A 26,673-nucleotide genomic window follows, 5' to 3' on the forward strand; every position below is an offset into this window, starting at 1 on the left:
TCCACACTCCAGGGAAAGATTCTGTAAAATCCCCATTTACATCACACTCCAGGGGAAGGATACTGTAAAATCTCAATTTCCTCCACACTCCAGGGAAAGATTCTGTAAAATCCCCATTTACATCACACTCCAGGGAAGGATTCTGTAAAATCCCCGTTTACATCACACTCCAGGGGAAGGATACTGTAAAATCCCCATTTACATCATACTCCAGGGGAAGGATACTGTAAAATCCCCATTTACATCACACTCCAGGAGGAGGTTACTGTAAAATCTCCATTTCCTCCACAATTCAGGGGAAGGATACTGCAAAATCCCCATTCCCTCCCCACTCCAGGGGAAGGATACTGCGAAATCCTCATTCCCTCCCTACTCCAGGGGAAGGATACTGCGAAATCCCCATTCCCTCCCCACCCCAGGGAAGGATTCTGTAAAATCCTCATTTACATCACACTCCAGGGAAAGGATACTGTAAAATCCCCAATTACATCACACTCCAGGGGAAAGATATTGTAAAATCTCCATTCCCTCCCCACTCCAAGGGGAAGAAGAGGAAAGGTTTTGAGTCCTCTGTGCTATCTGAGCTTAGGGAGGGAGGGGTGTTGCGGCTATTTCATTACCCAAGTAGGTAACATCATCACTTCTAGAAGGGAGTGGGGTTCAGATAGCACGAAGGACTCAAAACTCTTCCTCTCCTTCTCCTCCTCTTCCACTCTACAAACCTCAGTGCCTTTTAGCACTGATGGTGTTACTTAGTTGGGTAATGAAACGTTTGCAAGAAAACCACCAAGCTCAGAGAGCAGCAAGGATGCCACAGTTCAACCCTGAGATGCAAATATTCTCTTTTCTTGCAGATGTTTTATTACCCACCTAGATAACATCATCAGTGCTAGAAGGGAGTGGGGTTGGGGAGAAGGAGGAGGAGGAGGAGAGAAAGACAGTGATTATGGGATCCTTGGAGCTCTCTCAGCTTGGTTGTTTTCTTGCAGACCATTCCTTACCCAACTACCTAACATCATCAGTGCTAGAATGGAGTGGGGTTTGCAGGGAGGAGGAGGAAGAGGAGGAGGAGGAGGAGGGTGGTGGTGGTGGTATTGCCCAACTAGGTAACTTCATCAGTGCTAGAAGGATTGCAGAATGGAGGAGAAAAATGTGGAGGGGGGAGGAGGACTGTGGGGTCCTTCGTACTCTAAGCTTGGTGGTTTTCTTGCAGACGTTTCATGACCCAACCCAGGAGTATCATCAGTGCTAGTAGGGAGTGAGGTTGAGGAAGAAGAGGAGGACCGTGGGGCCCTTGGTGCTCTTTGAGCTTGGTGGTTTTCTTGCAGACATTTCATTACCCAACTAGTCAACCACATCAATGCCAGCAATTCTCAGCTGCCACACCTTGAATTTCTATCCCTCCTCCTACCTGAGCCTGTTCTGACATCCGTTCTGTTCCCATATTCAGGACAGACTCTTTTAGAAGATTTGTTGATTACTGCTTGCAGAAAATACCTCAGGAGCGTCCGTCGTCGTCAGAACTTTTGAGGGTAACATTTCACTTTTCTGCTTTGGGATATACACGTCAGGCGACACCCGTTTCAGTTTTCCATTCCTCCCTGTCTTGTTCCCACCCATAGAAAAGTTACCTTCAGATGTATCAGACCAGCTTGGGTAAAACCCAAGTGGTCCATTTTTAGCACCGTTCCTTGGATCTTTTCCCCTCCGAGGAGTCTGGGGATGAGTAAAAGATGAGGCCATCGGGAGATGAGTAGTTGGAAAGCAGCAGAAAGAAAAGTAAGGACAGAGGGAGTGGAATAGAAGGGTTCACCGACAAATGCGCGCTCGACAAAAGCGCGACCAACAAAACCGCGGCGAGAAACCCGCGAGTTCTAAATCGCGCCAATGAATGAGCGCAGAAGCGCGCTGACAAAAGTGCGCCTTCAACAAACAAGTAATAACCGCGAGTTCTAAACCTAACCCTTACCTTAACTGAAATCCCTAAACCTAACCCTAAACCCAACCCTAAACCTAACCCTGAACCTAACCCTTGCCTTAACTGAAATCCCTAAACCTAACCCTAAACCCAACCCTAAACCTAACCCTGAACCTAACCCTTGCCTTAACTGAAATCCCTAAACCTAACCCTAAACCTAACCCTAATCCTAACCCTAAACCCAACCCTAAACCTAACCCTGAACCTAACCCTTGCCTTAACTGAAATCCCTGAACCTAACCCTGAACCTAACCCTGAACCTAACCCTGAACCTAACCCTTGCCTTAACTGAAATCCCTAAACCTAACCCTGAACCTAACCCTAATCCTAACCCTAAACCCAACCCTAAACCTAACCCTGAACCTAACCCTTGCCTTAACTGAAATCCCTAAACCTAACCCTGAACCTAACCCTTGCCTTAACTGAAATCCCTAAACCTAACCCTAAACCTAACCCTAATCCTAACCCTAAACCCAACCCTAAACCTAACCCTGAACCTAACCCTTGCCTTAACTGAAATCCCTAAACCTAACCCTGAACCTAACCCTTGCCTTAACTGAAATCCCTAAACCCAACCCTAAATCTAACCCTGAACCTAACCCTTGCCTTAACTGAAATCCCTAAACCTAACCCTAAACCTAACCTTAAACCTAACCCTTACCTTAACTGAAATCCCTAAACCTAACCCTGAACCTAACCCTAAACCCAACCCTAACCCTAAACCTAACCCTTGCCTTAACTGAAATCCGAAACCCTAAACCTAACCCTAAACCTAACCCTTGCCTTAACTGAAATCCCTAAACCTAACCCTAAACCTAAACCTAACCCTAAACCCAACCCTAAACCTAACCCTGAACCTAACCCTTGCCTTAACTGAAATCCCTAAACCCAACCCTGAACCTAACCCTGAACCTAACCCTTGCCTTAACTGAAATCCCTAAACCTAACCCTAAACCTAACCCTTACCTTAACTGAAATCCCTAAACCTAACCCTAAACCTAACCTTAAATCTAACCCTTACCTTAACTGAAATCTCTAAACCTAACCCTTACCTTAACTGAAATCCCTAAACCTAACCCTAAACCCAACCCTAAACCTAACCCTAAACCTAACCCTTACCTTAACTGAAATCCCTAAACCTAACCCTAAACCCAACCCTAAACCTAACCCTAAACCTAACCCTTGCCTTAACTGAAATCCCTAAACCTAACCCTAAACCTAACCCTAAACCCAACCCTAAACCTAACCCTGAACCTAACCCTTGCCTTAACTGAAATCCCTAAACCCAACCCTGAACCTAACCCTGAACCTAACCCTTGCCTTAACTGAAATCCCTAAACCTAACCCTAAACCTAACCCTTACCTTAACTGAAATCCCTAAACCTAACCCTAAACCTAACCTTAAATCTAACCCTTACCTTAACTGAAATCTCTAAACCTAACCCTTACCTTAACTGAAATCCCTAAACCTAACCCTAAACCCAACCCTAAACCTAACCCTAAACCTAACCCTTACCTTAACTGAAATCCCTAAACCTAACCCTAAACCCAACCCTAAACCTAACCCTAAACCTAACCCTTGCCTTAACTGAAATCCCTAAACCTAACCCTAAACCTAACCCTAAACCCAACCCTAAACCTAACCCTGAACCTAACCCTTGCCTTAACTGAAATCCCTAAACCCAACCCTGAACCTAACCCTGAACCTAACCCTTGCCTTAACTGAAATCCCTAAACCTAACCCTAAACCTAACCCTTACCTTAACTGAAATCCCTAAACCTAACCCTAAACCTAACCTTAAATCTAACCCTTACCTTAACTGAAATCTCTAAACCTAACCCTTACCTTAACTGAAATCCCTAAACCCAACCCTAAACCTAACCCTAAACCTAACCCTTACCTTAACTGAAATCCCTAAACCTAACCCTGAACCTAACCTTAAACCTAACCCTTACCTTAACTGAAATCCCTAAACCTAACCCTGAACCTAACCTTAAACCTAACCCTTACCTTAACTGAAATCCCTAAACCTAACCCTGAACCTAACCCTTGCCTTAACTGAAATCCCTGAACCTAACCCTGAACCTAACCCTGAACCTAACCCTGAACCTAACCCTTGCCTTAACTGAAATCCCTAAACCTAACCCTGAACCTAACCCTAATCCTAACCCTAAACCCAACCCTAAACCTAACCCTGAACCTAACCCTTGCCTTAACTGAAATCCCTAAACCTAACCCTGAACCTAACCCTTGCCTTAACTGAAATCCCTAAACCTAACCCTAAACCTAACCCTAATCCTAACCCTAAACCCAACCCTAAACCTAACCCTGAACCTAACCCTTGCCTTAACTGAAATCCCTAAACCTAACCCTGAACCTAACCCTTGCCTTAACTGAAATCCCTAAACCCAACCCTAAATCTAACCCTGAACCTAACCCTTGCCTTAACTGAAATCCCTAAACCTAACCCTAAACCTAACCTTAAACCTAACCCTTACCTTAACTGAAATCCCTAAACCTAACCCTGAACCTAACCCTTACCTTAACTGAAATCGTGCTTTTGTGGGCGCGGTTTTGTCGGCGCGTTGTGGGTGCATTTATGATGTGGCGGTTTTCTCACCGCGGTTTCATTGGCGCACTTTTGTCGTGCGCGCATTTGTCGGGTCACGGAATAGAAGAGGTGACACATTGAAGACCAAGAAGCAGATTACTGTGAAGTCTACTTCCTTGTTTTGTGAAGGAAAGTAGACTGCTCATCGGTCAACACAACATAATCTTGAGTCCAATCTGAGTTGGTCACCAGAGGTTTATTCTTCCGATCTTTTGGACTCATACTGGAGCCCATCCTCAGAGATCTTCTCCAGGAATAGTATTCACTTACTTTCCACGGCCATCCACGCGGACTTTCAGCCTCAAAAACGTGCCTACATGGGACTAAAATCGAGCCGGGGTGGGCGCGCAGGGGCCACCCGCGACTTCCACTACCGTTCAGTTAAACTGGTCCAAACCGGCTAAATACTACCTGTGATCTTCTCTCTCACCAGAATGTGATTTTTTTTGGTTTAGGTTTATTGGATTTATGGTTCCACCACAAATGCACGCACAACAAAAGTGCGCCTGACTAAACCGCGGTGTCTAAAGCGCGGTGACAAAACCGCCCGATGAATGAGCGACTAATTAGCCCTAAAGCGTGCCGACAAAAGTGCACCGACAGAAGCGCGCTGTAACGTAACCCTAAACCTAACCCTAAACCTAGCCCTAAACCTAACCCTAAACCTAAACCTAACCCTAAACCTAACCCTAAACCTAAACCTAACCCTAAACCTAAACCTAACCCTAAACCTAAACCTAACCCTAAACCTAACCCTAAACCTAAACCTAACCCTAAACCTAACTGTAAATCTTACCTTAAATGAAATCGCGCTTCTGTCGGCGCGCTTCTGTCGGCGCGCTTCTGTCGGTGTGCTTCTGTCGGCGCGCTGTTGTCGGCGCGCTTTTGAAATCGCGGTTTTAGCGCCGCGGTGTTGTCGGCGCGCTTATGACGTTCGCGCTTTTGACAGGTCACGGGATTTATATGCCGCCTTTCTCCCAAGGACTCAGAGCGGCGTACAACATAAAAGAAAACACATATTACAAAAATTAAAATGGACATTAAATAAAGTATCCCCCCCAAAAACCCCAATTGATATTTACATTAAAAATTGAATTAAAATTAACAAATTAATCCCTATATTTTATTCTATTCAGGCCAGACCGGCTTGCTGGAAAAGCCAACTTTTTAGGGCGCGTCGGAAGGACCGGAGGTCGGGGGTTATGCGAAGCTCCAGTGGCAGCTCGTTCCAGAGGGAAGGGTCTCCCACAGAGAAGGCTCTCCCCCTGGGGGTCGCTAGCCAACACTGCCTAGCCGACGGCACCCTGAGGAGGCCAACTCTGTGGGATCGCACTGGACGGTGGGAGGCTACTGGTGGCAGTATGTGGTCTCGCAGGTACCCTGGGCCTAAGCCATGGAGCGCTTTAAAGGTCATAATTAGTACCTTGAATCGCACCCGGAAGACAACCGGCAACCAGTGCAGGCCGCCTAAAAGGGGTGTAACATGGGAACACCTAGGTACCCCCATGATTCTCTCACCTCCATGGTGAGAGAAAAGATGACATTCTGATGAGAGAGAAGTTCCCCGAGGTTGGGCTTCAGCACGAGTCTGAAAGCTCAGAAGACAAAACCTCTGGTCCCGGCACAATACTTAGTTATGGGTCCATGTGAAGTAGGGCAAATCCCATCATCAATAGTCAACAATACATAGTTATGGGTCCATGTGAATTTGGACGTATCCCATCATCAATAGTCAATAATGCACAGTCTTCTATACATAAGGGCGTGTCCCATCAACAACAGTCAACTCTACATAAGAGAGTCTGTGTGGACAAGGGCATAGCCCATCATCAATAGTCAACAATACCTACTTATGGGTGCATATGAAGTAGGGCAAATCCCATCATCAATAGTCAATAATGCACAGTCTTCTATGCATACGGGCGTGTCCCATCAACAACAGTCAACTCTATATAAGAGAGTCTGTGTGGACAAGGGAATAGCCCATCATCAATAGTCAACAATACATAGTTATGGGTCCATGTGAATTTGGACGTATCCCATCATCAGCTATCAATAATGCATAGTCTTCTACACATAAGGGCGTATCCCATCAACAACAGTCAACACTACATAAGAGAGTCTGTATGAACAAGGGAATAGCCCTTCATTAATAGTCAACAATACCTAGTTATGGGTCCATGTGAAGTAGGGCAAATTCCATCATCAATAGTCAACAATACATAGTTATGGGTCCATGTGAAGTAGGGCAAATCCCATCATCAATAGTCAATAATGCACAGTCTTCTACACATAAGGGTGTGTCCCATCAACAACAGTCAACACTACATAAGTGAGTCTGTATGGACAAGGGCATAGCCCATCATCAATAGTCAACAATACCTAGTTATGGGTCCATGTGAAGTAGGGCAAATCCCATCATCAATAGTCAATAATGCACAGTCTTCTACACATAAGGGTGTGTCCCATCAACAACAGTCAACACTACATAAGTGAGTCTGTATGGACAAGGGCATAGCCCATCATCAATAGTCAACAATACCTAGTTATGGGTCCATGTGAATTAGAGCATATTTTATCATCAATAGTCAATAATGCACAGTCTTCTATGCATACGGGCGTGTCCCATCAATAACAGTCAACACTACATAAGTGAGTGTAGTAACGGTACATAAGTGAGAACAAGGGCACAGCCCATCAACAACATGACATCCGTCAACTTGGAACTTGCTTTTTATGTTAAAAAAAAATCCCACTCCTTTAAAATGACCAAATTTTCATCAGAATGCTAAATTTCAGGATCATTCAGTGTTCCTGAATTATCCTGCAAGGATGATGATGATGATGATGATGATGATGATGATGATGATGATGATGATGATGATGATGTTGATGATAAAATGGCGCCTACTTTGTGAAATCTTAATTAATATTTTCTGCCGTAATAGAGAGAGGGAGGTCTGCTTCCCTTGTGCGAGAGATTGGGCGGGCTGGGGGGGCGTCTTGTCTTTTGCCTCTTTTGTCTTCTCACCCAGAACGCTTCTGTCATCCTTCTAAAAACCCAGCACGAATTTGTACGATGCGAGCGTCCGTCCCGGGTCCTGATAGACCTGATTCAAAGAACCAAGGATGCAGTCCGGGAGTTGGATAACCTTCAGTCTCGGAAAATGAACAAAATCCTGTTCCAGGAGGTGTTCAATGGCCCTCTGAACGAGTCCCAGGAAGACGAGGAGGTATCACGTTTATCTATACTGCTGATAAATAGTAATAAGAACCATGAATGTCATCGTAACGGGTCTCCTGCTTCACAGGGTCCCTGCCAAGTCCCTTTTCATGGGTTCCCAGCGCAACATGAGGAATTTGGTTGGGAGCAAGGCTGTCTCACCGCTGAATTATGGCCGATGATGCTTTGGTGACCGTCCTTGAGATGGATGGCAACAGAGCATCTGAAGCAAAGATCAAGTTTGCTCTTAGTTTTGGCTCACGGCTATGGAAACCAGGCCCTACTTAGATCCCGAAAGAGTCAGATCCCAAAACAGTTACCCCATTTCCCCGAAAATAAGACCTCCCCAAATAATAAGCACAAACAGGCTTTTGAGCGTGTGCGCTAAAATAAGTCCTTCCCCGAAAATAAGACCTCCCCAAATAATAAGCCCAATCGGGCTTTTCAGCACATGCGCTAAAATAAGTCCTTCCCCAAAAATAAGACCTTCCCAAATAATAAGCCCAATCGGGCTTTTGAGCGCATGCGCTAAAATAAGTCCTTCCCCAAAAATAAGACCTCCCCAAATAATAAGCCCAATTGGGCTTTTGAGCGCATGCGCTAAAATAAGTCCTTCCCCAAAAATAAGACCTTCCCAAATAATAAGCCCAATCGGGCTTTTGAGCGCATGCGCTAAAATAAGTCCATCCCCAAAAATAAGACCTCCCCAAATAATAAGCCCAATTGGGCTTTTGAGCGCATGCGCTAAAATGAGTCCTTCCCCGAAAATAAGACCTCCCCAAATAATAAGCCCAATTGGGCTTTTCAGCACATGCGCTAAAATGAGTCCTTCCCCAAAAATAAGACCTCCCCAAATAATAAGCCCAATCTGGCTTTTGAGCGCATGCGCTAAAATGAGTCCTTCCCTGAAAATAAGACCTCCCCAAATAATAAGCCCAATTGGGCTTTTCAGCGCATGCGCTAAAATGAGTCCTTCGCCGAAAATAAGACCTCCCCAAATAATAAGCCCAATCGGGCTTTTGAGCGCATGCGCTAAAATAAGTCCTCCCCGAAAATAAGACCTCCCCAAATAATAAGCCCAATCGGGCTTTTGAGCGCATGCGCTAAAATAAGTCCTTCCTCGAAAATAAGACCTCCCCGAAAATATTCAAATGCATATGCAGCCGGTCCCCGCCATTTTCTGGAGGGCAGAGGGGGTGGAACATGTCCCACGCGCTCCGCATGCACCTGCCATCCCCGCAGAACAGCCTCGCAGCAGCCGCTACCATAAACCCTAGTTCCCACGCTGGCAAGAGTGGGCCAGAAACTGAGACAGAACTTCTGACCCTCTCTAGATCAGCTGATCCACGCCCGCCAGCCGAGGTTAAGGGAAGCATCTCAAAAATAATAAGACCTCCCTGAAAATAAGGCCAAGCGCTTATTTTGGGGGGGTGGGTGGAGATAATAAGACCCTATCTTATTTTGGGGAAAGTAGATCCCAAAACAGGGCCCGGTAGTTGGGATTTTGTACCCGGATTAAAGAAGATTGTTTCCTTCGTGGCCATGTCCGACAGAGATGATAGAGCGTCCAGCCCAAGCAGAAATGCAACTCCTTCTCCCCGTGGCTGAATTCAGATGAGGATGGACCAATGGTCACTTCATTCCAGCTTGAAATGGGGATAAGACCAGTCCATGGCCAATCCGCCCATCGATCAAGGGAGGACACTCCATCTGGAGGACAACTGCGGAATGTTTTCCTCATTGGATCTTCTTCTTTATTTATGCTCCTCCCCCCCCCCCCAATATAATACAGTGCTAGTGTGTTAACGTGGTATTTAGATCAGGACAACTGACCAATGGCCCTCTGTAAGCGGTTTACAGAGTCAGCTTCTTGCTCCCAACAGTCTTTTTTTTTTACCGACCTCAGAAGGATGGAAGGCTGAGTCAACCTTGATCGAACTGCTGGCATTCGGCAGAGTCAGCCTGCAATACTGCATTCTCACCACTGCGCCGCCACGGCGCTATAGACTAGAAGGAATCTTGGTTTAGAAAAGCAACAAGGATCATAGAGAAAGCCCAGTGACCGAGATCCTTCCTCCCAGATATTTTAACCCCCTAAATGTGACCATCCACTAGCAAGCATTGGGTTGTGATTTGAGTGTGAATTCACCTTCCCCGTTCTTCCGGAGCGGTCTTCCTGGCACAGTGGTCCTTCACCCCACCAAATAATCACTGCATGCAGCATGATGCAAACCTGAAGGCAGGTAGTCTCCGACTTACGACCATTCGTTTTTGCGGCCATTCAAGGTTACCACGGCCCTGGAGAAAGGGACCAGTCCCCAGGGTCACATGATTAACATTTCGGTGCTTGCCGACCGGCGTGTATATATATCCCGGGGGCCACTTGATCGCCTTCCGACAAGCCCAATCAATACTTGATTCACTTAACGACCGCAGGGTTCATTTAACAACCCCACGGGATTCATCAACCCACCCCCAAAAGGTTGTAAAATTGGGCGCCGCTCACTTAACCAACCACCTCGCTTTGCTTAGTGACGGAAATTCCAGCCCCTCCATTGTGGTCGTAAGTCGAGGACTACCTGTACTTGAACGCATGTCGAAAACCATCATCTGCTTCCTGTCAGTATGGCTGCTGGAATGACCCTGGGCAGATAGCAACTAACATTTTTTTATTATTATTATTATTATTTTAATCATTATTTCTCTTCCTATCTGGGATGGAGTAACTATTTCCAATTTGCAGTTAAAAATAGATGTGAAATAGGAGTTCCCATGAAGCGATTCTCCCCTTTTAGGTACCTGGTGCCTAAAAGATGGGATTTTGAGGCTACTTAGCCCCAAAATGAAAGGGACGTGGCTAAGACGCTGAGCTTATTGATCAGAAAGGTCGGCAGTTGGCAATAGCAGTAGACTTATATACCGCTTCATAGGCCTTTCAGGCCTCTCTAAGCGGTTTACAGAGAGTCAGCATATTGCCCCCAACAATCTGGGTCCTCATTTTACCCACCTTGGAAGGATGGAAGGCTGAGTCAACCCTGAGCCGGTGAGATTTGAACCGCTGACCTGCTGATCTAGCAGTAGCCTGCAGTGCTGCATTTAACCACTGCGCCACCTTGGCTCTTAGTTGGGCGGTTTGAATCCCTAGCACCCCGTAACCGAGTGAGCTCCCCTGACTTGTCCCAGCTTCTGCCAACCTAGCAGTTCGAAAGCACGTTAAAAATGCAAGTAGAAAAATAGGAACCACCTTTTGGTGGGAAGGGAACAGCGTTCCGTGCGCCTTCGGTGTTGAGTCATGCCGACCACATGACCACGGAGACGTCTTCGGACAGCGCTGGCTCTTCGGCTTTGAAACGGAGATGAACACCGCCCCCTGGAGTCGGGAACGACTAGCACATATGTGCGAGGGGAACCTTGACCTTTTTAGCCCCAAAATACTAAAGAGACCCAAACCTATCTTGATTTATGCAGAGGGCAGGACGGGCAAAGATCGACTGGTTTGCAAAACGTCAGATAAACAGGCGTTGGGGAGAAGCGGTTTGGCTTCTGCCCCTTCTCAGTAACCTTTTTTTATGTCACAAGGGAAGAAGGAAGCTGAGAAAAGGGAATATTTGTAGCTCGAGGTTGAACTGTGGGGTCCTTGGTGTTCTCTGAACATGACCCAGCTAGGTAACATCATCAGTGCTAGAAGGAGTGGGATTTGCAGGGAGGAAGAGGACTGTGGGGTCCTTGATGCTCTCTGAGCTTGGTGGTTTTCTTGAAGACGTTTCAATACCCAACTAGGTAATATCATCAGTGCTAGAAGGGAGTGGAGTTTGTGAGGAGGAGGAGAAGGACTGTGGGGTCCTTGGTGCTCTCTGTGCTTAATGGTATTCTTGAAGACATTTCATGACCACTCCTTCCTAGCACTGATAATATTACCTAGTTGGATAATGAAATGTCTGCAAGAAAACAACCAAGCTCAGAGAGCACCAAGGACCCCCCAGTCGTCGTCGTCCTCCTCCTCCTCCTCCTCCTCCTCCTCCTCCTCCTCCTCCTCCTCCTCCCTGCAAACCCCACTCTCTTCTAGCACTGATGATGTTACCTAGTTGGGTAATGAAACATCTGCAAGAAAAGAGAATATTTGCATCTCAGGGTTGAAATGTGCATCCTTGATGCTCTCTGAGCTTGGTAGTTTTCTTGCAGACATTTCATTACCCAACTAAGTAACACCATCAGTGCTAAAAGACACTGAGGTTTGTAGAGTGCAAGAGGAGGAGAAGGGGAGGAAGAGTTTTGAGTCCTTCGTGCTATCTGAACCCCACTCCCTTCTAGCACTGATGATGTTACCTAGTTGGGTAATGAAACATCTGCAAGAAAACCACCCAGCTCAGAGAGCACCAAGGACCCCACAGTTCTCTTCCTCCTCCCCTTCTCCTCTTCCTCCTTCCTTCCCAATTCTCCTCCTCCTCTCTCCCTCTTAGCCCTGATGAGGTTACTTAGTTGGGCCACGAAACGCCTGCAAGGAAACTGCCGAGCTCAGAGACCCCTAAGGACCCCACAGAAGGAGTCCGGAAGGAACTAGAACAGTGAAAGCTAACCTTTTACCTCACCCAACCTGCGTGCCAGAAATGGCATACAAAACCATCCCGCCTGGAACGCGCGGCCTTGCTGGCCTCCCCGCTTGTGGAAGCGCCGAAACCCAGAAGAGCAGCATTTCATTGCACATGCGCACACCGACACCCAAACCTCCGGTTTCTGGTACGCGCCCGACGAACGCCTGGCTCTCGCGCATGTGTGCGCTGGAAACCTTGAGGCTTGGGTGCTGGCGCAGGCATATGCGACGGAAGGCTGCTCTTCCGGGTTTTCGGCGCTCCCGCGCTTGCGAAGACCAGGTGGCCAGCGGGCATGCGGGCACCGGAATGCCCAAGAGGAGCACGCAAGGCCGTGCCGTGACCCCTCAAAAGTGCGAACGTCATAAGCGCGCCGACAACACCGCGGTGCTAAAACCGCGATGTCAAAAGCGCGCCGACAACAGCGCGCCGACAGAAGCACGATTTAATTTAAGGTAAGATTTACAGTTAGGTTTAGGGTTAGGTTTAGGATTAGGTTTAGGGTTACGTTACAGCGCGCTTCTGTCGGCGCGCTTTTGTCGGCGCGCTTTAGGGCTAATTAGTCACTCATTCATCGCGCGGTTTTGTCACCGCACTTTAGACACCGCGGTTTAGTCAGGCGCGCTTTTGTTGTGCGCGCATTTGTGGTGGAACCGGCCGTGCGGCATGGCTCTGCATGCCGCTTTCGGCACACGTTCCATCAGTTCGCCCCAACACGGACCTAGAAGTAGGCAAGAACCTTTGCGCCTCCTCTAGAACGGTCCCTGTTCTAGTCGCGCACACGTACACCTCTCCCCGGTTGGTGGCGCTTCCTTTCATCCCGGCATTAAACCTGCCGCTCCTTATTTTGTAGGACAGTGAGCACGGGACAAAGCTGACTAGGAAGATGGACAGTCTAGGCAGCAATCACTCCATCCCCAGCATGTCTATCAGCACAGGGAGCCAAAGCAGCAGTGTCAACAGCATGCAGGAGGTATTGGAGGAGAGCAGTTCTGAGCTGCTTTTGGTGCATGATTCCGCTTCCTCTGTTGTGATGAAGAAGGTACGTCTGGCTGGTGCTTCCTCACCCAACTGTCCTCCTCCTCCTCCTCCTCTGCTCGCGCCTGATCTCTGTTTCACCGCACTTCCTTTGCAGATCTTGAAGGCACCGTCCGTTGCATCGGTGCAAGCAATGTTTAAAAAAAGGTTGAATCATGGCAACGGGGAAACGGAAGCGTTGCGGTGGCCTAGAGGGTGGAGCTCTCGCCTAACACTCGGAAGGCTGTGAATTCAATCTTAGGTGGAGGCAAATATTCCCCCCTCCCCTCTCTCTCTCGGGAGGGGAAACTCCACCCTGGCGACAAGAAAGGCATCTGGCCAGTAAATACTCAGTTCCATTCAGTTGCCCAGACTCCATCCCACAAGGGATTAAAGGGTCATTAAATGATGATGATGATGGCAAGGAAAAACAAAACTTGTTAATCTGAGATATTTCACCGTGGCACGACAAAACCGCGCTCGACTAAAGCGCGCCCGATTAAACCGCATCGCTGACGTCATCAGCAGGGCGACAACAGCGAGCGCGGAGAAAGAAGGGCGCTTTAAATAGCGCTTTGAAAGCAAGCCGATTCAAGTTAAGGTAAGGGTTAGGTTTAGGTTAGGGTTAGGGTTAGGTTTAGGGTTAGGGTTAGGTTAAGGGTTAGGATTAGGTTTAGCGTTAGGTTAAGGTTTAGGATTAGGTTTAGGGTTAGGTTAAGGGTTAGGTTTAGCGTTAGGTTTATGATTAGGTTTAGGGGGGTTAGATTTAGGTTTAGGGGTTAATTTTAGGTTTAGTGTTTACAGCGTGCTTTTTTCTCCGCGCTGTTGTCGCGCTGTGATGACGTCAGCTACGCGGTTTCGTCAAGCGCCCTTTAGTCGAACGCGGTTTTGTGGTGGAACCATATTTCACTGCTCCTCCGAGCAACTTTGTCGGTCCAAATTAAAAGAAAAACAAAAAGTTAGGTAATTTTAGAAACCTTTGGCCTGGATTGGGGCTCCCCAACCCCTGGGCTGCAGCCCACTACCAGGCTGCTCAAGAGGCAGGCCGGGGCGTGCGCAAAGCTCCACTCTCATGAGCTGTGCTCCGAACCCTTCTCTCCTCCGTGAGCGGAGCTGCGCACATGTATGCTACTCCACCGCTCGCACGGCTCGATTCCCCTCTTCCCCCAGCGCAGACGGGCCGCCAAGCCACCTGCTCCCAATGCTCCAAAACCAGAGCCATGAGTGGAGAGGCTGAACGGGACGAGCATGCCCTGCTCAGCATTGTGGAGTCACCGAGATTGCTTCTGTAGGACACCTGATCTGCTTTTGGAGTGTCGGGCAGCCTCGGTGAGTTGCCTGGAGCCCAAGGCCGTGCTCCCAAAGGCTTCTCCACCCCGAAAGCTTTTGCAAACGGATAAAAGGCTCCGGGGAAACGAATTCGCACTGCTTCAGGCCTTTGCAAAAGCGTTTTGGTGCCGAGAAGCCCGAGGAAGCGCGAAACCATGCCCCAAAGGCTTCTCTCTTGCGTGATTGGAGATGCGCGCATGCACGCAAGCCCACCACTCACGCATCCCATTTCCCCTCTATCGCCCACCCCCCAGCCACAAAAGTTGGGGACCACTGGCCTGGATGATTGAGTCTCCATTGATATATTTCAGGGGTGTCAAAACTCAAGTCCGGCGGGCCGGATGCGGCCCACAAGGTGCTTAAATCTGGCCCGCGGGCCAGCCTGGAAATAGCAAAGGGCCGGCCCGCGGTACCTCTGGCAGCCAAAACGGGGTGCGGCCCCGTATGCCCTGTTTTCGGCCTGGTCGGCCTCCTGCAGCACCCTGCCAGCTAAAATGAGGCACTAGGGGCCAAGGCATGCCCCCCTTTTGCCCCGTTTTGGGTGACAGGGTGCTACAGGAAGCGTCCGTCCCATCTTCCTCTACCCCCACCCCTCAGCCGTGGAGGAGGACTACAATGTCGATCTGGCCCTCGAAGAAATCCAGTTTGATACCCCTGATATATTGCATTATACCATTTTTTTAAAAAAAAATTGACCGAGTTGCTTGGATGGGCAACGAGACTTCCTCAGAGTAACAAATTTCGGTCCCTTTTGCCATGATTCAACCTTTCAGATACCTTTGGCCTGGATGACCGAATCCTCATGGACATATTCATCAGTGCGGGCAGTCCTCAATTTACAACCATTCATATCGTGGCCGTTCAAAGTTACAACAGCACTGGGGGGGGGGGAGTGACCGCTGAGCAGTCCCCGCAGTTTAAAACAACCGTCCCGTTATCCGCAGGATGACACGATCAAAATTTAAGTGCTGGGCCTCTGCCTTGTAGATATGACGGTTGCAGCATCCCAGGGTCACATGATTGTGGTTGTGACCTTCCTGCCCTTCAACAACGTCAACACTTGACAGTTGCAGCTGTAGTGATTCGCTTAACAACTGTGGCCAGAAAAAAAAAAAAGAAGGTTAAAAATTAGGCCCGATTCACTGAACAACCAACTTGCTTAACCATGGAAATTCTGATTCTGATTGTAAGTTGAGGACTACCTTAAAGGCCTACCTGTTTTAAGAGTTTAGGGTCAGTGTCCTTGCAGTACAGGATGGTGTCCAGTGCACATCTTGAGTAGCGTTGGTGTCCAGTTAGCGAATCCAGAAAAAGGAACCTTATTTTACCAAGCGTATATAAATCTTTACCGAATAAACCACACTGGCACTGAAGAAGCAAAACCAGCTCTGGGTTTCCCCGCGCAAAAGCAAATATGGTTAATTCTCGCTTTTCCCGACGGGTCACCCACAGTCCCAAACTTCCAACAATCACTCTGGTTCATTATGTTACGGGGAACAGCCAGCCACGCCGGGACATCTGCTCAGGGCGTCCTTGAGTTGCCAGCTGTGTCTCACGGAAGCCGAGGGACGCTTGAATACCATTCTTCCTCCCTTGCATTCCGACCACACACACCCTCCCTGTCATTGTCAAGCTGCGAGCGAAGAAGGAACGTAGGGGACAGTGGGTATCGGTCTTGGCAGTTGGGCTGGAAGCAAAAATAAGGAAGTTAACGACGAGTGGAAGCTTCTAAGATCCGCCTTTTAAGAGAGAATGCCTGCCAGCCTCTGCCCTACCCTGCTCTCATTGTGTCCTTCAACCCTTGCATGCCTACCTCTGTCCTTTCCTGCAACGCCACGTAGTCTCCGATCCCCCCTCCAAGTGGTTGTCCTCTGGCTGAAACGGTCACAGTCCCTAAACTAACACCGTAACTTCCCACCCGATTCTGATCTACGCATGGATTCTTCTCTTGACCAAAATAGCTGCTCACGGATCTCCCCAAGAAGGTACGTGGTTCAGGGCTCTCAAGTCTCAGTACAAGGTGCGGATCGCGTGGGGACGCCCGAGCGCACGTGGTCTTAGCGGAACAATCCTTCTGATCCAGTGTAGCTTCTATGGGACAGTGTCAGGCGCCAGCCACCAGACCCGTGCATGTAGAGTTCAAACTAGCTACCGTATTTTTCGGAGTATAAGACGCACCGATGTCCCCGTTTTCCGTCAGCTTCAGCCGTCGCGGGTAGGCCACCTAGTAGCTCTCGAAGCTCCCCCCTTTCGACTTGGCCCGCTTCCTGGCCTTGTGCACGGAGGAAAAGTTGGGCTGGCTCTTTTGGATACGGGGCCGGTCGGGTTGATTTCCCCAGCCAGAAAACTGACCGCCCAGCCAAAAGGTAGCACCCGCCATTGTTACTGTTACTGGACATACACACCCACGTCCAATTACCATATTTTTCAGACTATAAGACACACCAGAGTATAAGACGCACCAAGATTTTGAAGAGGTAATTAAAAAAAAAAAAGTTTTTGTACTCTGCACGCCTTGTTTTTTGTGAAAAACGGGGCATGCAGAGAGTTTGAGAGGCCTGCAAAGTACTCTTGGGGGCTGGGGAGGGTGCAAAAAACGAGCAAAAAAGACCCTGTTTTTCACAAAAATGGGCCAGTTTTTTTTTTTTTTTTTTTGCCCAAAACAAAGCATGCAAAGCCTTTAGGAAGTTGTAGAGTGCTCTGGGGGGGGCGGGGACGAGCAAAAATCAGCCCATTTTTCACTCTGCACGTCCATTTTTGTGAAGGGGCGGAATTTTGGGAGTATTCAGTGTATAAGACACAGCCAGATTTTCGCCCTCTCTTTTTGGGGGAAAAGGTGTGTCTCATACTCCCAAAAATACGGTACTTTATTGCTCCATGCCTGTTTTACAGGAATCTTCCCAGACTGGCAAATTCAGCTGGGAAAAAGCTAGATAAAGCTGAAAAGGCATGCGAGGGGATTCAGAACTTGCCCTCTTGTCTTTACCCAATGACTCCATGCTACTTCCCTGTTTGATCCTTCCTCTACTTTGTCGCTCTCCAACGGGTGGATCGATTTAGGCAAAGCCCAGGTCGGTGTGATTGTGTGTGTGAATGAATCGAAACGAAACAAATGAACCTCCCCTCCCTCCTTTTTTAATTTTGAGGGAGTCTGAAGGCTGCCATCTTGAGCTACTGAGGATACTTTCCATGGTGGCAGTGTAGAAGCGTGTTTAAAAAAAACAAACAAACACAGCCAGTCCTTGACTTATGACCACAACCCAACCGGAACCTCCGCCTCTTCAGGGAGTCGATCCTAAGGGAGTCACGCCCGTTTTAACCACCTATTTTTCCCATACTTGCTGAGCCAATGACCAGGACTGTGAAGTGAGCCACTTTGTCATTAGTCAAACCTAGTTTGCTTGTCGGAAGACAACTGGAAATGGAGAGCATGTGTAAGTACAACACAGGTTACCAAGCTCACATGATGCGAAGGGTGTAAGTCCGAGGACCTGTTTGCAAGTTGCTTTTTTTTTTCAGCATGTCCATAAACTTTGAACAGTTGCTAAGTAAACAGTCATAAGACAAGAACAAGGGTGGCTCAGTGGCTAAGACGCTGAGCTTGTCGATCAGAAAGATCGGTAGCGCTGCGGTTCGAATCCCTAGTACTGCGTAACGGAGTGAGCTCCCGTTACTCGTCCCAGCTTCTGCCAACCTAGCAGTTCGAAAGCAGGTAAAAAATGCAAGTAGAAAAATAGGAACCACCTTTGGTGGGAAGGGAACAGCGTTCCGTGCACCTTCGGGAGTTGAGTCATGCCGGCCACATGACCACAGAGACGTCTTCGGACAACGCTGGCTCTTCGGCTTTGAAACGGAGATGAGTACCGCCCCCTAGAGTCGGGAACGACTAGCACAGATGTGCGTGGGGAACCTTTACCTAAGTAAAGGACTAGGAAAGAATGAATTGGTTCAGCAGCGCACGGCAAAGAAACATTGTGGGAAGGCAATGTTTCTTAACTTCAGGATCTTTACAGTGGGTGGACTTCAACTCCCAGAATCCCCCAGCCAGCATTGAGAGAAAACACCAATATTTAAGGAGGGGAAGTTTTTACTCTCTTCCCCAGACTTAAAGCATGAATAGAAAGGAATAAAATTAGTTCCAGGATTAAGTAAGCATCCAATGGCCAGAGAATCTGATTGAAAGAAATGAAAGGAGGTGGAAAAAAGTAAACTTATTCTATAGTAGCAATCTCTAACGCCTAAGGATGTATTTTGGGGAATAATTATTCCGAATCTCTAGAAATGTGACTAGCAAATGCCAAAAATGCCTTTTTTTTTTAACATGCCTTCAGATATTTTATTTTTAAAAACAAAAACAAAAATTTAATGTAAGCCACCCGGAGTCCTCCGGGATTGGGCGGCCTATACATCGATTTAATAAAATAAATAAATAAATAAATAAATAAATAAATAAACCCAGTGTTTTCCTAATTGTCCAGTTGGGTTTATTGGAACATCCATTTACACTGGCTATAGTAAGGTTATTTTTAAAAAAAAATGCTTAAAATTCTCCAGTGCCAGGGAGTTAGGGACATGCTATATATACTTTGTCATTCAAACAATGCAAATAAGTTATAATTTCCCCTATTAATATCAAAGCAGTTAGGGCCCTGATTGTCTTCACTTGCAGTAAAAAAAATAAAAATAAACCCACACCATCCTAATCTGAGCCCAATGCATATAGTTTTTTGCCAAAACGCTGACTAATATATACCTTGTGCAAGATCACACCGTTTTATTGCTGCAATAACAATATATTGCTTATCAGATAAAATTTATGCAGTAGTGTGTTGCTGAATTAGATCCACCAAAGCCACCTAATGAGAGTAATAAGTTTTTGTAGTGGAGCACTTCACATCTATACGCAATAACTAAAACTCCCTCCTGTCTGGCGCCAAAGCCCAACCATTTTGAACTGTCGCAGCGCTAACTTAACCCGTCCATGGGATCCATGACTCCCGCGGAATTGAAATTTCAAGCAGCTACACCCCACTAGATGTCTTCTCAGAGTTGGGGTGTTGCCGTGGCCAGTTGCCACGTCACGCGATCGCGATTTCCGGCATTCCCTGCCGTTCCCTTAAGACAAAGCCATTGGGGAAGCCAGCAGGAAATCGAAAATCACTCCGGTTCCTACTGTATTTTTGCCTGCTCACATTCTCTCTGTTTACTGGTTTAGATAAGGAAGCCTCTCTGGTAGGATGAGCCAACAAGTCAGGGGGGTTGTCCAGTTTGATTTTAACGTAACCCGACAAAAGGGCGAACGTCAAAACCGCGCCCGACTAAACCGCGTCGCTAAAACTGCAGCGTCATCAACGCGGCGACAACAGCGCGGAGACAACAGTGCCGAGACAGAAGGGCGCTTTACAATAGCGCGGAGACAGAAAGCCAATTTAACTTTAGGTAAGGGTTAGGTTTAGGGTTAGCTTTAGGGTTAGGTTTAGGGTTAGGTTAAGGGTTAGGTTTAGGGTTATGGTTAGGTTTAGGGTTAGGTTAAGGGTTAGGGTTAGGTTTAGGGTTAGGTTAAGGGTTAGGGTTAAGGTTAGGTTTAGCATTACATTTAGGGTTACGTTTAGCGTTACGTTTAGGGTTACGTTTAGCGTTAGGGATTAGGTTTAGGGTTGGGTTTAGTTTTACAGCGCGCTTCTGTCTCTGCGCTGTTGTCGGCGCGATTCAGCGCTCATTTGTCGGAGCACTTTAGAACACGCGGTTTTATCACCGCGGTTTAGTCGAGCGCGGTTTTGTCGTTCGCCCTTTTGTCGGTGAATCGATTTTAAAGGTATTTTTGGAGGGTCTGTAGCTTTTTACAGGAATCCCGCCTCTTTTTCGCAGCAAACAGATCCCAAACAACCGATTCCTGTGCAAAGAGATTCCTGACCCCAGCTGGACCAAAGCATCTTTTGGTCTCAAAAGTGCTGCCCAGGCCCAATAATTATCACAAAAATTAGATATATCGTTGAGACCACAGATACCCATTTCTTGTCTCAACCGGTGCAATTATCCCACTCGAAGTTAGCAACCCGTCTGAATTTTGATCGCGGGGATGTGGCAAAGGACGTTTTAAGTGTGAAAAGCCGCCGTCAGTCACTTTTTTCAGTGCTGTTGTAAAATGGAATAGGACAGGTAGTGGTCCTTGACTTACGACCCCTATTGGAACTTCCATCACTGAGCAGTGTGGTCCTTAAGTGAGACATGCCCAGTTTTGATCACCTGACTGTGGGGATGCTGTGATGGTTGTAAGCGCGAGGACCAGCCTTAAGTCACTCTTTTCAGGACTGCTCTAACTTTGATCGAATGGTCTTAACTTGAGGACTACAGGTCGTCCTCGACAACAGTTCATTTAGCGACCATTCAGAGTTACAACAGCACTGAAAAAAAGTGACTTAGGGCTATTTTTCACACTTAACGACTGTTGCAGGTATCCCCAGGGTCACAGGATCAAAATTTGGATGCTTGGCAACTGACTTGCATTTATGACGGTCGCAGTTTCCTGTGATCCTCTTTTTACAACCTTCTGACAAGCAAAGCCTGATTCACTTAACAACCAAATGACCAACTTAACAATTGCAGGGATTCACTTAAACACTGGTGGCAAGAAAGGTCGTAAAAACGGAGCAAAATTCACTTAAGAAAAGTTTCACTTAGCAACACAAATCATCATAACAGAGCCAAGGTGGCGCAGTGGTTAAATGCAGCACTGCAGGCTACTGCTAGATCAGCAGGTCAGCGGTTCAAATCTCACCGGCTCAGGGTTGACTCAGCCTTCCATCCTTCCGAGGTGGGTAAAATGAGGACCCAGATTGTTGGGGGCAATATGCTGACTCTCTGTAAACCGCTTAGAGAGGCCTGAAAGGCCTATGAAGCGGTATATAAGTCTACTGCTATTTCTCTAAGTCTACTTCTATTGCTATCATCCTCTTTTTATGACCCCCAAAATCCCTTGCAGGGTGGAGTTTGGGCAACTGAATGGAAGTAGCAGAGTGCTTAGTGGCCGGATGCCTTTCCCTGTTGCCAGAGTGGAGTTTTGTTCAGCAGATATATTCACACTGTGCCGAGAGAGAGAGAAATATCTGCCTCTACCTAGGATCGAACTCACAGCCTCCTGATTGTGAGATGAGAGTTCCACCTCTAGGCCACCGCACCACTCCTCGCTTAGCAACACAAATGTGAGGCTCAATTGTCGTAACTTCAGAACCACCCATAGCTTGTAAGTGATAAATCACGGCTTAGAAAACCAGTATGGTTGGAGATGCTTAAACTGTCCCATCAAATTTCTTGCCAGACCTGCTTGCTTAATGATGGAAGGTTAGAAAGTCCTGCAAAATCAAAGGCCTCTCACCAGCATAGAGGAGATAGGGACTCCTCGAGTTACAACCATTCGTTTTAACGGCGAAAGTGAGAGCAGCCCTGGGAAGAAAGGACTGGAACCTCGCCCTTCCAACCTTGACACCGTAGCGTCTCTGCACTCAGACAATCCTAACTGGGCGTGACTCGCTTAAAAGACTGCCTTGCTTAGGGGCGGACGTTGTGGTCGTAAGTCGAGGACTGCCTGCATGCAGTGAGGCTTTAGGAGGGCCGTCTTTAAGAATGGTTTGGAAATTCCTCCGTCTGGCCTCTCAACTTTATCGCGCAGCTGGAAACCTTGAAGGATGCTAGCAAATAATAACCCTGAGCCAGTTTTATTTTTACCTGTCCCGGGTCAAAATTTAGCCAACTAGTAGAACCTGGCCCTTGTGTGTTCGTTGTGTATACTGGAACTTGCCTCCCACAGTTGTCCCCTATGTGTTTTCTTTTCACAACGAATGTTGTCGCGCAGCCTCTTCGGCTCTTGCAATCCGTAGACAACTTCACTCCGCAAATTCCTGCTCCTTGCCAGGGTCTCTTGGCAGCAACCCCAAAAGGTGCCAGAGCCAATACCGTCCGGACCATCCCTGTAGTCCTCGTTTAGCGACTGCCTGGTCTCCCAGCCCCGATGACATTGGCGAACAAATCGATCCCCTTGCCCTCCTCCGCCCTCCCCTAGTCTTGGCACCGACCGTCACCTCGGGAGTGTAAAACGAAGCAAACTTGCGATCCGACCATCGGGCCGCGTGGCGGTTTTAAGCAAGCAACTGCTTCGCTGAGCGACTTAATGGCCCCAGTGGTGGTCGTTAAACAAGGACAACCCCCCCCCCCACACCATTATTTGCTGCCCGCATTCCTACACCTGGCGGAAATGCAAGCGGGGGTCTTTTTAAAACATATCTATATTTATACATATATATGTTTTATGCCGATCACCCTTGGCTAGGAACGACAGTGACTTTTGCCAGCGTCTGTGACTCGCTCGCTTGACCACAGATGACCCCACCTAAGTGGGGTTTGACCCACGCCGTTGTGCCCGTTTTCACGTCCAGCCCGATTGCTGGCGGAAGACGGCCATCCATTCCCCCTCCCACCCCCATTTCACAGATGACCTGCTGAGGCTCAGGGTGGGGCGGGAGGGAGGTAAGTAGGCAGCCAAGCTTAGAACTGTGCACCCCGCGCGTGCACGGGCCGTCACGCGTGTGCATGTGTGTGTGTGCGTGTGTGTCTGCGTACGCCTTCCAAATCGGGGACCCACTCATATTCCCCACGTTCCTCCCACCCCATCCCACCCCTCCATCCTATCTTTAGCTCCTTCGGGCCCCGCTCCCTTCCCCTTCCCCACGCCCCAGAGGTGCATGCACGAGCCAGCCAGGGCGCATCCCCTCCCGGTTCCCCTCCCGTCGTTGCCTTTCGGGTCAGGCTTACTTGTAAGGGAAAGTGTGCTCTGTCTCTTTAAATGTGAAAGGGAGAGAGAGAGAGAGAGGAAAAAAAACCACCCCACTCTCATCCCTTTGCAAGGCTATGGAGAGAAAATGCTAGAATCGTGCAGGATCATGACTAGAAAGCACCATCTCTGAGTAGCCACCGAATCTTTTGGAGCCCCCCGAGAGAAAGCCAGAGCACGCTCTCTCTCTCTCTCTTTTTTCCCCCCTTCCCTTCTTCTTCTTCTTCGTTTTTTTTTCCCCCTCCTGCTCCCCCCTTTCCCCCCCCCTTTCTTTTCCCCTCCTCCTAGAGGCTGCAGCCATCCAGGCAGAAAATGCTCCTCCGGAGCAGATAGCCGAGTTCAGAGAGGTGTAAGGGTGGTGGTGGTTAGGAAAAGGAGGGTGGAGAGAAGAAGAAGAGAGAAAGAGGAGGTGTAGGGGGGGGTGAAGAGGAAAAAAAAAGGAGGAAGGGGGAAAAAAAAGAGAGAGAGAGAGAGAGAGAGAGAGAGGAAAGCCCAGGCTGGACAAGGGAATGAGGCAAATCCTTATTCCTCTTTGCAAAGGCGGCAGGAACGGGAGCAGCGTTTTTCCTAGCCATGGAAACCATTTTTTTAAAGCGATTATTTGGGTGCAACGTTCACAGCCAGCGCTACTGAGGAGCCCGCTCACAGCTCTGCAGTGCTCGGCGGCGGCTGCGTTTCCAATGCTCTTTTGGGTACCGATGTGAATTTCTCGGAGGTTAAGCAGCACCCCTCCCCTTCCCCACCTCCAAAAAAAAAAAAAGAAGAAGAAGAAGAAGAAGGGGAAAGAGAGAAGGAGCAAAAAAGAGAGAGAGAGAGAGAGAGGAAGGAGAAGGAAAACCTGCCAGGAAATTCCGGAGGCAGCATCCCCACTTAAGCCATCGTCCGCTGAACGAGAAGAAGGAGAGAGGAAAAAAAAGGAAGAAGAAGGAGAAGGAGAAAAAGAGAGGGAGGCTCCAATGTGCTTTCCCCCTTCGTGTTGTACCGCCGCCGTGGGGTCTATAAGGCGCTAAACTATGCATTTCAAACAGCCGGGCTTATGTGAAAAGCAGGGTGAGAGCAAGGCGGCTGGCGAAGAGCGACGAGCACAAGCGGACTTTCTCCGTCTTTTTATCCATTTCTGCAGGATCATGTATTCATAAGGGATGAGGCGGGCCAAGGGGAGCGCAGGCCTGAACTGCGGCCTACTCATTCGGTCCAGAATCAGGCCCTCCACTACAGGAACAGAGAAGCCTTTGCCACAATCAAATCAGCATCATTGGTAAGCCGCTACCACACCCCTTGCCCTGTTGTCTCTCTCTCTCCCTCTCCCTCTCTCTCTCGTTCCCTCTCTCATCCTCTTCCCCCTTCCCTTCCCCATCACCCCATCTCCTCCTCCACTCCAGTCTAGGGAAGAGGGAGGGGGGGCTCAACCCTTTCTCCCCTTCCCCCCCCCCAACCCACCCCAAAGACCCTCCATTCCCTCCCTCCCACCCACCCATTTTTTTTCTCCTTGCAAAAAAAAAAATTATTTCTTCTTTTTCTTCCTTTACACCCCCCCCCCGCCTCCCCTTCCTCCTGGGGGCAAGGGAGAGGAGGAGGAAGGGGGTGTTGGCATAGCAACCAGATATTGCAAAAAAAAAAAAATTTGATGATGGTGATGATGGGGACCGGGCGGGGGTCGGCAACGGGAATGGGGAAGGGGGGGGCGCGGCGGCGTTCGGTGCCATGCGGAATATTTTTTTTCCTCTCTTTTTGTGTGTGTGTGTGTGCAAATCCTCCCTTCAGCAGCGCCGGGAGTTTTCTCTCTTGCAGCGGGTTCCCCCCCCCCCCCCGTGGAAGCAGGGAGGGCGAAGAGGAAGGGGCTTGGGGGAGAAGAGGGGCTCTGGCTAGGGATGGGTGTAAAAAAAGGACGGATGCGTGCACGCCTGTTGGTGAGGGTGGTCCTTGCACTCGCACACGAGAGTGTGTATCCGTGTGCTTGTCTAATCTAGCCATCCATCCATCCATCTATATCCATCCATCCATCTATCTAATCTCCCTCTCTCTCTCTCTCTCTCTCTTTCTAACCGCCTCTAATTGGTTCGCTCCAAATCGCATCCATTTTTTTTGGTGGTGGTGGGGGGGAGCATTATCTGTCTGGGGTGGGGGGTGGGGCAGCGAGGGGGGTGGGGCCCGGCCGACTTCGAAGTATCGATGATTATCATTTTAATTTGAACGAGCGGTTTGTTGGGGGGGGAGGGGGGGTGTGGATGGATCCCAGCGAAGGGAAGCGGTGGGGGTGGGCTGGCGGTGGAGGGGGGGGGGGACAGCTGGCTACGCTCAGCCCCAGGGTGGCGAGCGAAAGAAGAAGCTCGTTGCGTTTCATTCAATAATACTCCGGCGGCGGGCAGCGTACCGTTGGCAAGCGAATGGCATTGGTCTGTGTGTGTGTGTGTGTGTGTGTGTGTGTGTGTGTCCCTGGTTGTTGTTTTTTTTTTAATAAAGAGATGGGAGAGAGTGTAGGGTCTAGCAAAGGTGTGTGTGTAAATCATTTAGTATTTCTCATATATATATATATATATATATATATATATATATATATATATATATATATATATATATATATATATATATGGGTGGAGGGTGTTTTCTCCTGAAAATGGGAGGCTGGAGGAGGAGGAGGGCGAGCGAGGCTGGTAGCAACAGCGGGAGTGGAATTTCTACTCTAGCAAATGTGGTTGCTAGCACTGCCTTTGTAGTAGGAAAAGGGGTGTGTTCCGATGGAGTGGAAGGTCTGGGCTCCCCCCCCACACACACACCATCCTCACCTCCCCTTCTCTCTCTCTCTCTCTCCTCTCTCTCTCTCACACACACACAGATAAGATAGGCAGAGCAAGGGATGCAAAAGAAAAAAAGAGGGAGCCCTCCCCGAAATCCCCTGGACCAGAAGGGTAGCCAGCAGCCCAATATGTTTAGTTCCTTTCCTCCCTCCCTCCCTCCTTTCCTCCCTCCCTCCCTCTCTCTCTCTCTCTCCCTCTCTCTCTCTCTCTCTTTCCACCCTTCTCTCTTTTTCTCCCTCTCTCTCTCTCTTCCCCCCCTCCTCCTCCATGCAAAACGCTAAGAAATCATTTAGTATTTCA

The 26,673-nt window shown here is 48.4% G+C and overlaps 1 protein-coding gene across 1 annotated transcript in view; it reads left to right on the forward strand.

Moving 5' to 3' along the window:
* TAOK3 (TAO kinase 3) overlaps positions 1 to 26,673 on the forward strand; it is a 128,028-nt gene that overhangs the window by 63,828 nt on the left and 37,527 nt on the right. The window contains exons 12-15 of the mRNA XM_087705648.1: positions 1,451 to 1,532; positions 7,656 to 7,823; positions 13,256 to 13,444; positions 24,699 to 24,833. Coding sequence (XP_087561774.1) covers positions 1,451 to 1,532; positions 7,656 to 7,823; positions 13,256 to 13,444; positions 24,699 to 24,833 — 574 coding nt within the window. The remainder of the gene's footprint in view (positions 1 to 1,450; positions 1,533 to 7,655; positions 7,824 to 13,255; positions 13,445 to 24,698; positions 24,834 to 26,673) is intronic.

Source organism: Thamnophis sirtalis, unplaced genomic scaffold (genome assembly GCF_051295495.1).
Source record: "Thamnophis sirtalis isolate CommonGarterSnake01/CBP01778 unplaced genomic scaffold, rThaSir2_p1.2 scaffold_2, whole genome shotgun sequence".
NCBI classification, from domain to species: domain Eukaryota; kingdom Metazoa; phylum Chordata; class Lepidosauria; order Squamata; family Natricidae; genus Thamnophis; species Thamnophis sirtalis.